At 35.5% G+C, this 14,241-nt stretch overlaps 1 protein-coding gene and 1 long non-coding RNA gene across 3 annotated transcripts; one reads left to right on the top strand and one right to left on the bottom strand.

The window, feature by feature from the left end:
• Positions 1-9,835: 9,835 nt before the first annotated feature.
• LOC147291765 (uncharacterized) lies at positions 9,836-11,299 on the bottom strand. Of its 2 annotated transcripts, XR_015121438.1 has the most exons (4): positions 10,911-11,299; positions 10,724-10,819; positions 10,477-10,583; positions 9,836-10,014 (listed from the first exon to the last, which is right to left on the bottom strand). It is a non-coding gene; the product is annotated as an uncharacterized LOC147291765 (long non-coding RNA). The 2 variants fall into 2 exon arrangements; XR_015121437.1 differs by having other exon boundaries at positions 9,836-10,583.
• A 1,263-nt stretch (positions 11,300-12,562) lies between these two features.
• On the top strand, positions 12,563-13,958 carry LOC147291764 (putative disease resistance protein RGA3). The gene is made up of 2 exons (XM_086236019.1): positions 12,563-13,204; positions 13,278-13,958. Exons 1-2 carry the CDS (start codon positions 12,563-12,565, stop codon positions 13,956-13,958), a joined length of 1,323 nt encoding a protein of 440 aa, XP_086092145.1.
• The last annotated feature ends 283 nt before the right edge of the window (positions 13,959-14,241 follow it).

Genomic DNA, 14,241 nt, shown 5'->3' with positions numbered 1-14,241 from the left:
TGTTTAATTGAAACTGCAACATTTTTCAACTGAAACTGCAGATTATATCACAAATTGAAACTATAACATATTATTCTACAAATTGACCTTTCATGTTATTAATTGAAACTGCAGAGTATACCACAAATTGAAACTAGAATTAATTATCCTAGGCTACCATTAATGAAACTGCAACATTTTTGAACTGAAACTGCAACATTTTTCAACTGAAACTGCAGATTATATCACAAATTGAAACTATAACATATTATTCTACAAATTGACCTTTCATGTTATTAATGAAACTGCAACATTTTGAATTGAAACTGCAGAGTATACCACAAATTGAGTTGGGTTTTTTTTTTCTGAAACTGCAACTGCAGTGTACGAAATGACAGAGATCAAAATGAAAATAAAAATGCTGTTATTCTAAAACATAGAATGGTGTAGTTAAGGGTTTAGGCTTACCTTTCTGCAGATTCAGTAGAGAAGACGAACAGTTGCTTTTGGTGTTCTTGATTTTTAGGTTTTCTGAAACTGCAACTGCAGTGTACGAAATGACAGAGATCAAAATGCAAACAAAAATGCTGTTATTCTAAAACATAGAATGGTGTAGTTAAGGGATTAGGGCTTACCTTTCTGCAGATTCAGTAAAGCAGACGAATAGTTGCTCTGGTGTTCTTGATTTTTAGGTTTTCTGAAACTGCAACAGCAGTGTTCGAAGTGACAGAGATCAAAATGCAAACAAAAATGCTGTTATTCTAAAACATAGAATGGTTTTGTTAAGGGATTAGGGCTTACCTTTCTGCAGATTCAGTAGAGTAGACGAACAGTTGCTGTGGTGTTCTCGATTTTTAGTTCATGAATTTTTTGTGTTCTGATGACGTGATATCGGAAAGAATTATAAACAGTTTGCATTCAGTTATTTGGAAGAGGCGGTTTCTGTAATAGGGTGGGCCTTGTAAAGTTTGGTTGGGCTGTGTATTCGAGTCTTGGGCTTATAATAGGTGGACCTTGTTGTTTTGGCATGCTGCAGTTAGTGAGGACACGCCAGGTATTTTTGATTTTTGTTATCCCTATTTTCGTCAAAACATTGCGCTGGCAGATGGGCTTCACTGTGGCGCGGGGATCTATTGGGCGTGGTGTCCGCAAAAGAATATTAGCATTGTGGTAGTTGGCCCGCAAAGAAAGAAAGGGGATTTAGGTGGTTTTGGTTAATAATTTGTGGTATCAGTACCTGCATGTTAACGCACTCTAAAAAATTTAACTTTTATGCGCTAAATGTGAAATCTGGATGTAATTATATGAGTTGCAGTTAAAATTAATTTTTACTGTAACAATTTTGGCCCCCAGTATACTAACCACTATAGCTGCTTGATGTGAAATACATTTAAAACAAAAAACAAAAAAAAGGTAAAACCACTAAAAAATACTAATTTTTGTGTTCATTTTGAAGTAGAAAGAGAACGTGAACAGTGCTATTGTGAATTTTGGTGAAGTTGAAAAATGGTGAATAGTAATTTTGGGCCTCGTATTTTTTTGGTTTTTTTGGCCCGTTAGCACCTGTGAAGACATAGTTGGTATTTGTGGATTTTCTGTGAGGACAGTGTTGTGCAGGAATCTGGCGTGCTTGTAGTATGTGGTCCACAAAAGACAAATGGACCGTTGGAAGTTTATAGAATGTGGCCCGCAAAGAAATAACGGAAAAAAATTGTTAGTACCTCTTTATTAATGGACCCAAATAATTACTCTACGGGCAATACTTGGGTCACCCCAAGGGTACCACTTGATCACTCTCACCTCTCAAAATTACTTGTTTGGCAGTGCAGGCTCAAGATCGGAACTGTTCATTTTTTAGATTATATATTAAAAATTATCTCTGTAAAAAATTAACTTAATCGATAATCATTTGGTTATATAACTATTATCGAATAAATTGATGATTTATATAACTGTCAATTTATTCGTAATACCTATATAACCAAACGATTTCTGATTGATTTAATTTTTTGTAAAAATGATATTTAATAGATAATATAAAAAATGAACGGTTTTGATCATGAATTTGCATTGCCTAACAAGTAATTTTGGAGAGTGGGGGTGACCCAAGTACTATCCATTACTCAACCTAATTGGTTTTGCACTGCATTAATATTCTACCTAATTTGTAAACGTAAAACCAAGGAATGAAATTTCGCTGAAATTTTGGCCAAAATTTTCATTTTTTTGGGGTCTTGAAATTTTATCACCGATCCGTTATTTTTCGTAAAAATTTCAACGAAATTTCGCTTAAATTTCGCCTAAAATTTTGAAAATACTCCAAGCACATTTTTGTTAAATTTCGCAGAAATTTGGCGTAGAGACCGAAGTGAGAGAGGGGAGGCAGAGACTAGAGGGAGAGGGCCGTCGTCGCCGAAGGGAGAGGAGATCCCGGGGGGAGAGGAGATCCGGAAAAGGAGATTGGGGAGGGGGAGGGAGAGAGAGAGAAGAGAAGAGATTAGGGGGGAGGGAGGGAGGGAGGGAGGGATAAGAGAGAGAAAAAGAAGTGTTTGTGTGAGAACTGAGGGAAGAGAAAAGAAAAGAAAATGAAGACTGGAAAGAGAAAGGGAAGATTGGTGAGCAGGAGATGTCACGAGGGAAAAGGAAGAAGGAAAGAAAAAAAATAGAAGAGAAAAGAAAAAAAAAAAGAGAAAAGAAAAGGAAAGGAAAGGAAAAAAAAAAGAAAAAAAAAAACACGTTCCATTGGCGTCTACGCGCTCGTTGACCTGAGACTTTTCCAACAAGACTAAAATTAAGATTGAGTCTTTCCTAATTTTTATTGTTCCTCAATGACCCACCGAAATCACTTAAAATTCAAATAACTCACCAAAATTAACTTTGAGGTCCAAAAAACATTATGTAAAATCTCGTGAGTTCGTCTCGATAAATCTTATTTTTCTACGACTTCAAGTTCATTTATTTCCTTCCAAAATTCCTAAGAAAAAATTTAATATCTCCAAATTAACAAGATAATTATCAATAAATGACTATTTACTTCAAAATAAATTATAAACCAACTTTTCGGGATTTCAGAATCTATTTAAATTGTTTTTGGTTATTGGATTAAGTGGTTTAGAAAATAACAATACATGTCATTTTCTTATTCGTCCACATATGTTTTAAGGACAATTGGAATCAAAATGATTAAATATCTCTTAAAAATAAGTTATTTTTATATAATTGTTAATTAGTGAACTATTTTTATTTAACAGTATTTGCTTGTAGCGCGCATTATATTTACCTCATATCACATAAAATCTACTATATTATTTGGTTTCTTCAATGTTTTTTTATCAATGTAGTAGATAATATGTTAAATAAACATATGGTCAAGTTTCATTCAAAATTTTCATATTTTGATAGCAATTTCCGTCGTTTTTGTCTAATTTTATCAAAATCAAAATTTCTGCAAAAATTTTCTCGAAACCGAAATTTTACTCCTTGCATAAAACATCCTTTTATTTGAGTTTATTTTTGTTCACCACCCTTAAGGAAGGGTGGTGAAGCATTACTTGACTCTTAAAAAATGACACATGTACTTAGTACTCAACTAAACTAATTCAAGTTATTTTTTTAATTGTTTATCATTAATCTTATAATTATTCATTTATTAAAAACATGAATATATAATTAAATGAAAATAAAGACCCTAACCCACTAGCCCAGTGCGACTCCTTCCCTTTCTTACCGCCGGTTGGTACAAAAACCCACCCATCTACTTCTAAAGCTAGCGACGCCCAAGTTGACGATTCGAACCCAAAACAAGTCGTATCAGATCAGCATTTGAGCCAAATGGCGAGCAGCGAAGCCTCTGCTTATGGCCACCTGAAATTTGCTTTTAAAAATGAAATTTTGCCAAAATTTTGACAACATCTAGTGAAAAGAGGACAGCCACAAATGTAAGTAGGCAGCAAAATTTCGACAAAATAATCAAAATTTTACTGAGAAAATTATGGAGTTGAGATAAAATTTCTCCCTCTACAAAAAACGAAAATTATGGAGTTGAGTAACACTTTTACTTTTCCATATGACAAACACTGTTTCTAGTCCTCCAAGGCTTGTCCTCCATAGACTTCACGGCATTTCAATTAAAACAACCACTATTCTCGATACCTTCATTGCCAACATTGACATCGCAAACTAAATTATCAACGAACTTTTCGTTCGCTATTGTTACGCAGGTCAACATTAATTCAAAATCTTCCTCAGAATCTAGTAAACAAGTGGAATATCCAGGGAGAGAATATCGAAGAATAAAGTTCTTAGATTTAAGCTTTTGAACCTCAAGCACACTGTATTGCTGACAGGACCGCCCCCGGATTCCACCCTGAATTTCAGAGGAGTCCTGTGGGAATCCAAAATCAAAGAAAATCCTACCGAAAATTCGGCAGAACCTCCCCTGAAAATGGACTAACCCAAAAATTTGAAAACCTGTAAAAGCACTTCTAAAACATCAATCACCTCTACCACAATTAAAAAGGGTCTCAGACCCAACAATTTCAAAGAAAAACCATCTTAAAATTTCAATGTGGTTATCAGAGCCACTAATCTATTACAAGAAATTTTTACACAATGAAAATGACGCCTACAAGGTTCGAGTAAGGATATGGACGTATATGCCTCGACGTGATTGGCTCGACCTCCACCAAAACTACTACCTGGGGGAAAACAATTTAAGACAAAACAAGAAAATTGTGAGATAACTCAGTGAGTGGACGTGTTAAGAAAACGAAATATAAAATTTATTTATCCTTTTAGAAGTCTTGAAATAAAAATCCCTAAAACATCACAATCGTTCTTTGAAATCCTCAAGTTTTAAAACCATTTCGCAATCCATTTTCGAAAATCATCTCAAATAAACCTTGATATACTGAAAAAGCAATAAAACTTTCCAAGCTGAGAAATAGCAAATCTGAACTGAAATTATCTTTATAAACTGATATCTCAAAACACTTATACTTAAAACTCACACCATACTTGTACCCGTACTATAGACAATGTCCTGACCACAATCTCGTACGAAGGGGTCACTCCGCATGAGCAGGCTCTTATCCTGGCCACAATCTCGTAGGGAGGGGTCACTTCACACGAGCAAGCTCGTATCCTGGCCACAATATCGTACGGAGGGGTCACTCCGCACGAGCAGACTAACATCCTGGCCACAATCTCGTACGGAGGGGTCACCCCGCACGAGCAAGCTCGTATCCTGGCTACAATCTCGTACGGAGGGGTCACTCCGCACGAGCAGGCTCACATCCTGGCCACAATCTCGTACGGAGGGGTCACTATGCACGAGAAGGCTCACATCCTGGCCATAATCTCGTACGAAGGGTCACTCCGCACGAGCAGGCTCGTTCAATCAGTACATGCATTTACACAACATTTCAAGATACTCTTTAAAATCTCTGCTTACTTTTGAAATATATGAATAACTCTTTTCTTTCTCTCAACTCCCTCAATGATCCAAACCCTAAAGTGTCATTTCCTCAAATCACAAATGTCTCAAACCAAACATAAATATTAAATGGGATGAACAACCAAGATATATGTAATCCTTTCATAAACTAAGTAAAATTACAACACACCTGTTAAATAAAGGTATTTGCAATATGAATTCACATAGAAATGCATGTCAAAATATTTCTGGATTGCTTAAAATTATAGATTCCAAGATCAGGAAAATCGAACTAACATAAACGGTTATTTAAGAAAGCTTAACATTTAAAACTCAAAGTCAATTCAAATATAACCAAAGAGATTGAAATCACATAGTAAAGCATAATTTATTAAGATCAAAGTCCACTCACAAATTGGGAAATCTAGTTTCGATCCTCCGCCGGATCGTCACGAGCCAAGGTCGCCTCGCCAATTAATTTCGTGATTGGAGCTCCGGAGTGGTTGGAATCGACAAAATGGCCGGCGGTGTGACTAGCTTCCTCCGGTGATTTGCTGCGCACAGGGGCGGCGGGCTAGCGAGGGGAGGCACGGAGGAGGACGGCCGGCTCACGGGGGTCACGTCGGTGGTCTCGTGCCGCCGGGAAAATGGCCGGAGGCTGTTCTCCGATGATGGTGTGGCGCGCACAGAGAGGAAGAGAGAGAAAAAGGTATGCGGGGGAAAAGAGAGAGAAAGATCGAGGGAGGAGAGAGATTGAGAGAGAGAAGGGAGAGGTTGAGGCCGTGCCGTCGCCGCCTCCTGGCCGGACGACGAGGGAAGGAGGCCGGAGAGAAAGAGAGTTCCGGGGGAGGGGGCGTCGGGGGAGAGAAAACAGTGAGAGAGTGGGTCGTGAGAAACTGAGAGTGGAGAAAGAAAATTCCAGAATTTTCTGGACCTTTGGGGTTTTTAAAACTCATTTATGCAATTTTACAAAATTGCCCCTCACTTTGAACGTCCGTAAAACCCAAACCATAACTCTGATTTACATGTGCTTCGTGTCTACGAACCCATCGATTCGAGACCTACCCAACGGGCCCAAAGTCAAAATCAAAAGCCCATTAACAAGAAAAGTCAACTTTGGGGTCAAGCCCAATTTAGAACGAAAATTAAAAATTAACCCAAAACCTTTCTATTTCTCAAATAAATTCCTAAATCAATCAAAATAATTTCTCAAAATATTTAGAATAAAAATCTTGGAAAAAAAAAATATAGGGTCTCTCAATTCCATTTCCTATTATGTCTTTACTTGGCCATCAGAAAAAAAAATTTTTTAATTTCTCCCAAAATTTGGGTCGGGTCGTTACAATTGCACACATCTATATATAAAAGAAGTGTTGTGGAAGATATGGAATTAAACATTACCATATCTGAGATGTTAGTGCAAAGAGCAATGACCAGCATCCATAACCTCCAAAAAATAAAAAATAAACTCTTAATTAGTAACGGAACATAACCAAAAAACATAAACTGTCATACAAATACCAAAACAGAAAGAATATAATCCCATAAAAAAACTAATTTACAAGAACAACCACACATAAAAACTAACACATACATCTTAACACAATCTTGCCTTAAAATCAAGAAAATTAATTACCGGAAAATTAATTTACAAGAACACAAGAAAAAAATTGACAAAAACAAAAACTATTATTGAACAATATATATAGAAAAAAATTATAACAATTTATCTCTTATGAAGACATAAAATCAAAATAGTCTCACAGTCAGATACACCATAAAAGACAATGGAAAAAAAAAAAAAAAAAACCTATATAAAAACCAAACATCACTCGCAAACATAGTTAACTATATGTCGCGGTGCAAATGCATGCTGCTTGATCTTTTACATATTTAGAAATCTGCAACTATGCAATAGTACTTGAATAAGCAATTTTTGAAATAAGGCTTATGTACCTAGTTTCTAGGCAACAGATCAAAAAAACAGTATCTGTGGTACATATATTAAAATGGGCAAAAAAGCATCATCATGTTTAAGAGTGGAATCGGTTCGGTAATTGAACTGAAACACCGGTGCCGACTACTGAACTGAAGGAGACATAATGCAACAAAAAAGACCCGCCGCCGAACCGATCGATTGAGGTCGGTAACCAACTTTTTAGGATTGGTTCGGCAGTATTGGAGGGGTCGGTCAGGTTTTTTGGTGTTCCGAGGGGGTGGTTTCCATGTCGTTTCCGACCCCAATTGCAGTGGTTCGGAACGCTTCACCAACTAAAACCGAAAAGACAACAAGAAAATCGAATCGATCGGTTCGGATCGGCTCGGTAGGTGGTTGTTTTTAGTATTTCGGTAAAAAATGCCAGCCTTAATCATGTTGGATGTGTGATCTTGAATAAATTACATGTTGCAATAAAATTTACAAAAATACCATATTTTCATAATAATATCACCTACCACATGTTGTTCACTACAAATTCTATGTCTAAATGATGCATAACATGCATGCATTTTTGGCTATTATAAAAGTAGAGAACTACCATTTAGAAAATAGAAAATTAGGATTAAATACTAAATCCTAATAATTTTTTGATATAGCATGAAAACCATATAATATTTCAATTGAACTACTAAATTTAAATGTAGTTTTTTAGATTAGGTCACAAATATGTTGGTCCCTTTGATTTGAGCATTTTTTATTTGACATTTTTGTCCTTTGGCCCATATATATATGATGGGTGTTAGTTAAAATTTATAAGGTTTTGACAAAATTGCTCTTGAGTCTTTTATATTATCTTGAAAATTTGCTAATGTAGTCTCAACTTCACATTTAGTTGTGACTGTACGACACCCACAATTTCAAATTTAGTTGTGACTGAACGACAATCACATCTAAGTTGTGAGACAGTCACAGTTAAGTTGTGACTTCATTGAATTTTTTTTAGAGAAATTATACTACAATATAGTATAAATAGAGGTCAAAACATAACTTTTACTCAAAATAATACCTAGTATAGTCGTGTGAGTTGTCTATTTCAATTTACCAAGACAGTTACAGGTAAGTTGTGACTAGATTGATATATATTTTTTAATACAATATAGTATAAATTAATGTAATATTTGTGATATAATATTTTTTTTATTTTTTTTTATTGTAGTGGCATATATTGTAATATTTGTAAATTCTAATACTTTTTACTTTATTATTTTGTTTGACTTTTCAACTAGTACTTAATCTAAAATACTATTTAATTTTGGTACCTAATCTAAAATACTATTTAATTTTGGTACCTAAACTAAAAAGTTATTGAAATTTAATAGTTAAAATCAATGTACATTTTAGAAAACTACCAAGTAGATCGAATATTAAATGACCTTACCAAATGGGCTAGGCCCATTGACTTTTAAGGTATGAAAATGTAAAGTTTAGTTGACCAATATATATGGAACACAAATTAAACTGTAAATTGACTATTATGCAATCTCGAAATATACTATAATTCTTTTTTTTTTTTTGTAATATTTTATTATAATTTTCTGTTTGTAATTTTATTTTATTATAAGTTGGAAAATAAAAGTTCGAAAAAAAAAAACTAATGTAAAAATTGGGAAAAAATAATTGGGACAATAAGTATTTTCCTTATGATCGATTATGCCAAGCTTCAAATCGTAACTGTCTCAAAACATCCAACGATCTGAGTAGTGCCACATCAGCCAGGTTTAGTTATTTTAAGTACGTACACACAACAATAAAAAGAAAGGAATCTCTGCAAATCAAGAGTACTCACCCAAAGAGAATCGTTGGTATCATTGAAATCCTTGATAAATGGATGTTAATATATATATATATATATATTTTTATTGAGGATGTTAATTAATATCTTTGAAATCTTTAAAGATCAATTGCGAGGGGAAATCTATAGTATCTTGGCACTTTAATGGGTATTAATATCATTGAAAGTGTTATGATTTACTTTATGGTAATTCCAATGAATTTGTGGAATTACCATAAATTAACAATAATTAATTTTTGGAATTGGTTTTGTAAAATAAAATGGTTTAGGAACCATAAAAGACCCATTTGGCTAAATTCCTGAAATTAAGGAGAATATTATTTCCCTCTATATATTCTTACCTTCCACGTTCCAATTACATAGTTACCAAAATCATCAATATTTTCCTCACTTTACAATATTTACTATTATAAAGTAAATAATAAGCAATATCTAATTTCCCTAATTAGTAGGCGCGATACCTGTATAACTGTATAATTATAAAGTAAATAATAGGCGATATTTGTATAACTAATTTCCCTAATTACAAACAGCATTTTAATTCTCTTTGATATGATGAGATCTTCCCTTTTTTAACTTTTGGGGTAGGGTTGATATGATCGATAAGAATGACAAGGATACATATCCAAGCTAGAAATTTAACCAGAACAAGAAATTTATAATCAATTAAGATTATGTGTAGCGCAAGCAAGGTACGTAATTAGGGCACAACTTATACTATACATATATATCCAACCATAGTAGGTCCCACTGCCTCAACTTCTCCTCACTGCCTCCTCAGCCTGCTTAACCTGCAAAACATTAACCACACTGCACCATATCCATGGTACACCGGGTCATTCAAACAAATAACCCGGTAAGCTCACTAGAGCTCGTATGAGTGAAATGACTTAAACAATACTCCTCAATATAATCCTTCAATTTCCATGCTGAAAATAATCCACAAGAGTATCCATAATTACTCAATCACATCACAAATTTCATCACCAATCATCCAAGCATCAAAATAAATCATAAATCCTTGAATTCACATCTTAAATCCATCAATAAATAATAATCCTCATTCTGGCAAATCAATTGCCTAAACGTCAGCTATTAACCTCAATCTCGAATCATTCACATCCTAACTCATAATCTCAATGCATAATCCATTCATCAATTCCATCCTCAAGGTTCAAGCCTAGACTTACCCAGTCCTAGTCAAATCAAGTCCTAGCAAACAAATACACACAAGAAATCCAGCAAACAGTTAAACTAACTAATTTCACTCACAGTTTAACCACGTAAAATGACGAAAATGCCCTTCTTGGCTCCTTTGCTCGGATCTCCAATCCGGCAGCATAACAGCATCGGGAATGAGATTTCCCGAGCCCGTGTACCTGTTAAGACCAGACAATCAAATCAAATACAAACAGAAACACAATTGGGCCACTGACGACCGAAACGGACGGCCGCCACCACACACGGTGGCTGCCCAATCTAGAACAACACACAAAACACACCAAAAACAACAACGGACCTTTGAAAGACTCCCTGGAGTTTCCGAAGAGGCACAACGACCGAGAAAAACCACCCAAAATCGCCGCCACACAAGGCAGAGCTACAGTGGCCGTGGCTGCAAAATAGGGAAATCAAAATCGAATCACAAGTGGGTCAAACTAAGTACATGGACACGAAGGAGACATCGAGAGGAGCCAAAATGATACCTGGGTCGACGGCCAATTCTCGCCGGAAATGGCCTAATCTGGCCGGAGAAGACGATCGGCCTTGAAACTTCGATTCGCCGCCGTGGGAGGTCGTCGGAGCTAGGGAAGAGTACAGGGAGGCTCGCCGAGACGAGAGGGAGAGGATCCAAGTGGCCCGGAGTCGCGTCGTGGCCGGAAAATGCAGATCGCCGGCGAGGGAGGCTCGGCTATTCCGCGCCGTTTCTTCGTCGTGGGTGATCGGCCGGAGAAACGGAGGCCACTGGGAGAGAGAGAAGAGGGAGGCGAGTAGCATGGGCCAAACACCCAGCCCAGCCGCCGCCGGACGCGCCGCCACGCGCCGGTGGCAGGAACGGCGAGGGTGAGGGGCGAGAGAGAGAGACTGACGCGCGGGGGAGAGAAAGAAAGACAGAAATGAGGAGAGAGAGAGGAAATCTGACTTTTTGGGTTTTAAAAACCACTTTCGTAAAAATTACAAGTGTGCCACTCGCTTCACATGTCCGTATCTTTCACACCGTAACTCCGATTGACGCATGCCGCGTGTCTACGAACTCGTGGGTTCGAGACCTACCCAACGGACCCAAAGTCAAAATCAAAAGCTCATTTGTTTTAAAAGTCAACTTTGGATCAAGCCCAATTTAAAACAAAACTTAAAAATTAAACCAGACCTTTTAAATTTTCAAATAAATCCCCAAAATCCTTAAAATAAATTCGCAAAATATTTAAAATAACTCCTTGAAAAATACGGGGTCTTACATAGTCCAAGAGTAATTATTTTGTATAGCTGTAACACCGCCACATGGTATATATAACCAATGTTTGTAAATTGGTTATACAACGTGACATTGTTACAGTTATACATAATAATTTTTCATAGTTTCAATAATATTACGTGTAATTGTTTATAATATATCTTGCACCTATTTGATTCATATATAATATAAAATATTATAATGAACTCAATGGTATAAATTTGTTCTCAATAGAAATCTCTGATATTTATGTTTTATGGATTTAGCCTTTTAACTTGTTGCCAATTAAGCAAATCATGAGTTTATAACATTATATTCATCCTAAAATACTCTTATGCATGACAAACGATTTGTAGATAGAAATAACAGTTTTTCTCCATTAATTTTGGCTTTAAATTGTTGGTGGGATCATATTTGGACATCAGAAATAAAAACCAAACCAACACATATATATTGTAATCATTTTCAAAAAATTACAATTTGAAGCCCAAATCGGTCAACATTAATATAAAAAAAACGAAAAAATAATGACACTCAAATTTAAAGCATTAATTAAATGCCAGGAAATCCATAGCAAATTCCTAGAATTATGAAATGTAGTTAATGTGCATGACATTTCGGTATTTCATGAATGTGGGAATTTTTAAAAAAAATGTTTCATACTAAATAGCCACAACCATATAGAGAACTAGGATGTGTCCAGCTAAAATAGGTTTAATTTTTTTAATTATTAGTTTTTTCAAAATAAAATGATAAGAGGGATAAAAGTATTTAATGGAAGCAAAAAATAAGTCTAGCTTTCAATATTACATGTTAGATTCTATATATCCATATTAATTATTTAACAAAAATTCTAAACTCATATGCCAACAGGTTTTGGGAGGCATCCTTCGCAATAAAAGTATGGATGAATGGTTCTCAATTCAAAAAAGTAAAAACTGGGATTTGCAAGGTGAGGAAAGAATTATGTCTATTTTGAAGTTGAGTTTTGATAATTTGAAATCACCATCTTTGAAGCAATATTTTGCATACTGCTCAATGTTCGAGAAAGATTTCAAAATTAAAAAGGATAACTTGATCCAACTTTGGATGGCTCATGGATGGCTTCACCCTTCTCCCGACCAAAGTACTCTAGAGATGGAGGATATTGGTAATGAATATTTTAATATTCTATTGAGAAACTCCTTATTTCAAGATGTTACAAAGGATGACTATGACATTATTACCACATGCAAGATGCACGATCTTGTGCATGATCTTGCAAAACCGGTATCAAAATCTGAGAGCTCAATGTTGGATTCTAACGAGATGAATGATAAACTTGGGATTCAACATGTGGCGCAACTTCCCACTTCAATGCTAAAAAGAATTCCAGAAAGAAACCTTGTGAAATTGCACTCATTGATTTGGAAGGTGGATAATGAGGATGATATTACTAACATGTTACCAAGGTTTAAAGCCTTGAGTGCTTTAAAACTAAATTTATTTTATGAGGGGGAGTTGCCAAATTCAATTGGGCAATTGAAGCATTTGAGGTATCTGGAGGTTTGTGGGGCACAAATGGAAGCATTGCCCAAATATATTGGAAAGCTCTATAATCTACAAACATTGAGAATAGTGGGGTCATCACTATCTTACCGAGTTCCCAACGAAATTGAAAAATTTAATCAACTTGAGACACCTTTATTTTGATGAGTATAAAACAAAAGTTACTGTGTGTGTTGGTATTGGGCGGCTGACTAAGCTTCAAACATTATCTTCATTTAATGTGGGTAATGAGACAGGTGGTGGAATTGAGGAATTGGCTGGCTTGACTCAATTGAAAGGTCAATTGGCTATTTCTAATCTGGAGCATGTGAAGGATGGAGAAGAAGCGAAGAAAGAAAATTTAGTCGCAAAGACAAACATATACAAGTTAAAATTTGTATGGTGCGGTTCTAGGTGGGAAAAGAGGGACAATGAGGAGGATGTACTAGAAGGCCTCCAACCACACCCCAATTTGGTAATTTTAGAGATTCACAATTTCATGGGTGATAAATTTCCATCATGGATTGGGAGTAAGTCCTCGTCACTGAACAATTTAAAAGAGCTGCGATTCATTAAGTGCAATGGATGTGAAGAAATTCTAATACTCGGTTATCTACCCAATCTAAGGTATTTTGAAATTGATGAGATGGATAGTCTAAAATGTTTGAGAGCTGAATTGGATGGTTATAATTCTAATGTGGATAATGCAGCTACAACGAGTAAGGAGACAATTAGAGCTTTGTTTTCCAGTGCTGAAAATATTAAAAATTAGTGATACACCGAACCTAATTGAATTGATAGAGCCCAAGGAAAAGGTAGTGATGTTTCCTTGCCTTGAGGAGCTATCTCTCTACAGGTGTCCACAATTGAGAAATGTTCCAAATCATTTTAGACAACCTCACATCCCTACGTGAATTTCACATTGGTAATTTTTTTCCCAAAATCAATTCTTCATGATTTGTTCAATTATATGTATGTCTCATTTTACTTTAATTAGAAGATGCTCATGACATGAATTTCATTCCCCCCTGAAAAACAGTTGAAAGCAGTGTGCG

Source organism: Dryas octopetala, chromosome 3 (genome assembly GCF_963921425.1).
Source record: "Dryas octopetala chromosome 3, drDryOcto1.1, whole genome shotgun sequence".
Taxonomy (NCBI): domain Eukaryota; kingdom Viridiplantae; phylum Streptophyta; class Magnoliopsida; order Rosales; family Rosaceae; genus Dryas; species Dryas octopetala.
The sequence above is the reverse complement of the archived record's forward strand: the minus strand, read 5'-3'. Positions and strand labels throughout refer to the sequence as shown.